Source organism: Etheostoma spectabile, chromosome 14 (genome assembly GCF_008692095.1).
Source record: "Etheostoma spectabile isolate EspeVRDwgs_2016 chromosome 14, UIUC_Espe_1.0, whole genome shotgun sequence".
Classification (NCBI taxonomy): domain Eukaryota; kingdom Metazoa; phylum Chordata; class Actinopteri; order Perciformes; family Percidae; genus Etheostoma; species Etheostoma spectabile.
Window position 1 is genome coordinate 23,325,483 of NC_045746.1, and position 3,654 is coordinate 23,329,136.

Here is a 3,654-nt window from a genome sequence, read left to right on the forward strand (position 1 = left end):
ATTTTAGGCCTTTCTTTATTGGACAACTGAAGACATGAAAGGGGAAAGAGAGGGGGAACGACATGCAGCAACGGGCCACAGGTGGGAGTCAAACCCACGGCCGCTGTGTTGAGAAGTAAACCTCTGTATATGAGCGCGCTACTTATTTCTACCATGTATTCATTAGGCTACTTTTAGCTGAGTTTCTGTGCTTGCTAGTTTTCACACACTTTAACATAACTGCAACACGTGGTGTTCAGGTGTTATAGTTGAGTTCATGGTAAAATGTGGATATATTCTTCCAATCAAATCACAATTTCTATTTTTTTTAAATTTCTATTAGTTTAGCTTCTGGTTCAGGAGATTCTACCTGCAGGACAAAAACTCCCTCAACCAAATCATAAAGTGGGCTAGTAGGGTGAAAAGTAAATCTGTACTTAACATGTCAGTGCTTTACTCCACACAGCCTAAGTGCATGGCCAACTTCATTTCTTTGGATTGTTCTCTTCCTTTACATGCCCACTTCCCGCTTCTCTGCTTGGAGCATTGTTACGTGGGTAGAACCAAGCGCTACAGAGACATCTTTGCACCGGCAGGGATTATTGAATAAAATTGAAATCAAGCATGCACCTCATCTATCAACAATTAGAGGACTTCAGGCTCCATAGAGGGTAATCCACAGAACTGTACCGTATGTATGGAAGTTTCTACTTTTCTGCTTTCAACTTGTATTTTGTTTTTGTCAAATGTTTAGATAAGCTATTTACTAAATCTTCTATCACTCCGATTACGTTGCAGACAACTTCCAGTCTCAGGTCTCAGTCAGACCTGCCAACGTGGACACACCAGTGGAAGGTGAAAGCTTTTTCACAGTATCTATTGGTCAGATACTGTTGGTGCAGGAGCTATGGTACAGACATCTTTCTGTCTTTTCCATAGGACTCGGTTAAAGATCGCATTCTTTGCGATCTTTAACCGAGGAGGAGAACCAGGGGAGGAGAACCAGGCTAAGGCTGCTCTGCAGTATGGGAGGGTGTGGAAAGATCAAGTGGATGACCATAAAAAAGAATCAATCCTGGAGCCCTTCAAATTCCCATTTTACAGCACTGAGGACATGTGGACATTCTGAGGAAATATTGGACAAAAGAAATAATTTGGCCTATTGTGAATGTCACACAGATAAGTGAGTTTGTGTTTGAGAATAAAGAGCTACAGAACATTTGATCATGTTGTGACTTTTGTTTGTTTTGTTTTTTCTCATTGATCACTTAATAATTCACTTGGATTATACTGTAGATATGAAGAGTTTGGTTGTATCCAGTGGTACTCAGGTGTTCCAGAATATACTAATAATAATATTGATATTAATAACAAATAATAAGAACATAATTAGCATAGACATAGAACCAAAAATGAAAATTATGGTGGTTAAGAATAAAAATACAGAATAATACAACAGAAAAACAAATAAAATATATGAAATACATACATATATGAAAATATATGTATATAGAAAAGGAGCAGTGCAATAAAGTCAAAGTTAAATGATAATGAAAAGGAAGTGAAGTACTGTACATACTGTATAGTACACAATAAAACTGTATAGGCCTATGGCATCTTATGAGATGTTGGCTTATGAATACGCGTAATAACTTAAAAGACACTGGTCACTGTGTATTGACCAATGTTAATCCTGCCCTACATTGTTTTCATTGATCGACTATTTGACCTTCTCTTTTCAAGATCCTCAGTTTTGTAGTTAGCAACAAAGACAAGTTGTAAAGTTACGCAGTGCAGTGTTAGTCTACATATATGGTAATCATTAATGAGAAGTGTTTTGAAAAAGACAAAGGCTAATGCTTTAATTGTCCACATCAAACGTTTTAATTTTTTTTTCTTTGAATTAATACAGGTTACGGACAGAATAAATCAAAATACCCATGTTGGGGCTCATGCGCAACATACAAGATAAACAGAACACAAATGACAAACAAAACAAACGTGTAGGCTACTATATAAATAAAATCGGTATATACTATAGACAAGGAATTGAGCGGTTTGCTCTCTTTTTTATACCTTACTATCAGACAGCACAACAAGCTCTTTAAACGTACATTTTTTCACTTTACTGTAGTTAAGTATAGCCTAGTATTGTAATGTATAGTGTATTTATTGTATTGTATTTATGCTCTAGTTTTATGGGTATTACGGCGGGTAGGAGCACTGTAATTTCCATTTTTATTGATGAACTTCATTTGAACCGCAAGTAGGCTAGTCTACATTCGCGATTTTATTTTTGAAATGTAGCCTATCCCGTGCGACCTCACAGTGGAAGCCTACAGCCAGGACCTCCTCATATTATAATAATACTACTACTATTAGTGGTGGTATGTAGTAGCTGGTAGTAGCCTATAGCGTGGCAGCTTGTTTGCAGAGATATAGCGAAGCTCCCCTATCAAAGTTTCAAACAAAAGCTTTCTCCTCGCTTCATCAGTTTTTACCGTAAATCTGGGACACAATGGTCCCTATGAATTGTCATTGCAAAATGACATTAAGAACTAAAAGTTGGCCAACTATGCAATTTTTGTCCAGCAAAAGTTCAAATTTTTGTGATACTCTGAGAATTTTTCTGAAATGTTTGCATAAACTGCATGGATGCTAATTAACGTAACGTTAGTAGATTAAGGTGAGTAGATTGGCGGCACTGTCTTTTACACACATTACGGTTGATGTTGCCAGGGAGTGATTCACAGCCATAGAGACACAATGGAGCGGCAGTTACATTGTAAATAGCAGGTGCCTGTTCTTGCAACTCACACAGAACATTTTTAATGTCACTCGGGCAGTGCTATGCTAAAATGCTGTTGTCTACGGACTGCTAGCAGCTAGCTTACTGTTGTTTTGCACTAACGAATCAGCATTGTGATATATACCAACTGCCCGGTTTGCTAACGTTAACGTTAACGCTACCTACTTTAGCTCTGCTGCTGGCAATCGCTGTAGTTTCCTTTGCTAGCTAACCTAGACATTATAACAGTGTAGATAATCTTTCTGAGAGGTATTATGGAGTTTTCTTTTGATATTAACCAGTTATTCCCTGAGAGAGTCTCCATCTTGGACCAGACCCTTGTTGCAGGTCCTAATTCAGTACTAAGGTAAGTCAGAAGATCTAAATGTCCTTTGTTAGCTAGCTACATTGTAACGTCACCCAGAGTAACAGACAGTATCATCTCTGTATCTATCTATCTATCTATATATAGTATGTGTGTGTGTGTTTTTTAAAATATCTTTTGCCATTGCCTCTGTTAACAGGACAATATTAAAAACATACTTTAAGTTCACACTTTAGCATTCATTGAGCAGAAGGCAGGAAACACCCAATCATCAGTCATGAACACAAACAGGGTTAACACATTCATTCCATGGGTCATCTAGAATCCTGCGTGTACAGTATGTGTACTGTGTGGAAGAGGTGGAGCATCCAGAGAAAACAATTGCATTGTGTCTGTCTTTGTAGGCCAGATCTTCAAGCCCACATAGCAACAGTTATTGATGAACTTGGGAGAGCCTCAGCAAAGGTTAGTGTCTGTACGTGGGAGTATATTTACCATTTCATGTGTTTTTTAGTTTTGTGTGTGTGTGTGTGTGTGTGTGTGTGTGTGTGTGTGTGTGTGT

At 37.9% G+C, this 3,654-nt stretch overlaps 1 protein-coding gene across 2 annotated transcripts in view; it reads left to right on the top strand.

Annotated features, from left to right (window-relative positions):
* Positions 1-2,686: 2,686 nt before the first annotated feature.
* The window catches only part of atat1 (alpha tubulin acetyltransferase 1), a 14,730-nt gene continuing 13,762 nt past the window's right edge, over positions 2,687-3,654 (top strand). For both annotated transcript variants that reach the window (XM_032534863.1, XM_032534864.1), the window contains exons 1-2: positions 2,687-3,134; positions 3,497-3,557. In XM_032534863.1, the coding sequence (XP_032390754.1) occupies positions 3,043-3,134; positions 3,497-3,557 (153 nt within the window). In that variant the 5' untranslated portion in view covers positions 2,687-3,042. The remainder of the gene's footprint in view (positions 3,135-3,496; positions 3,558-3,654) is intronic.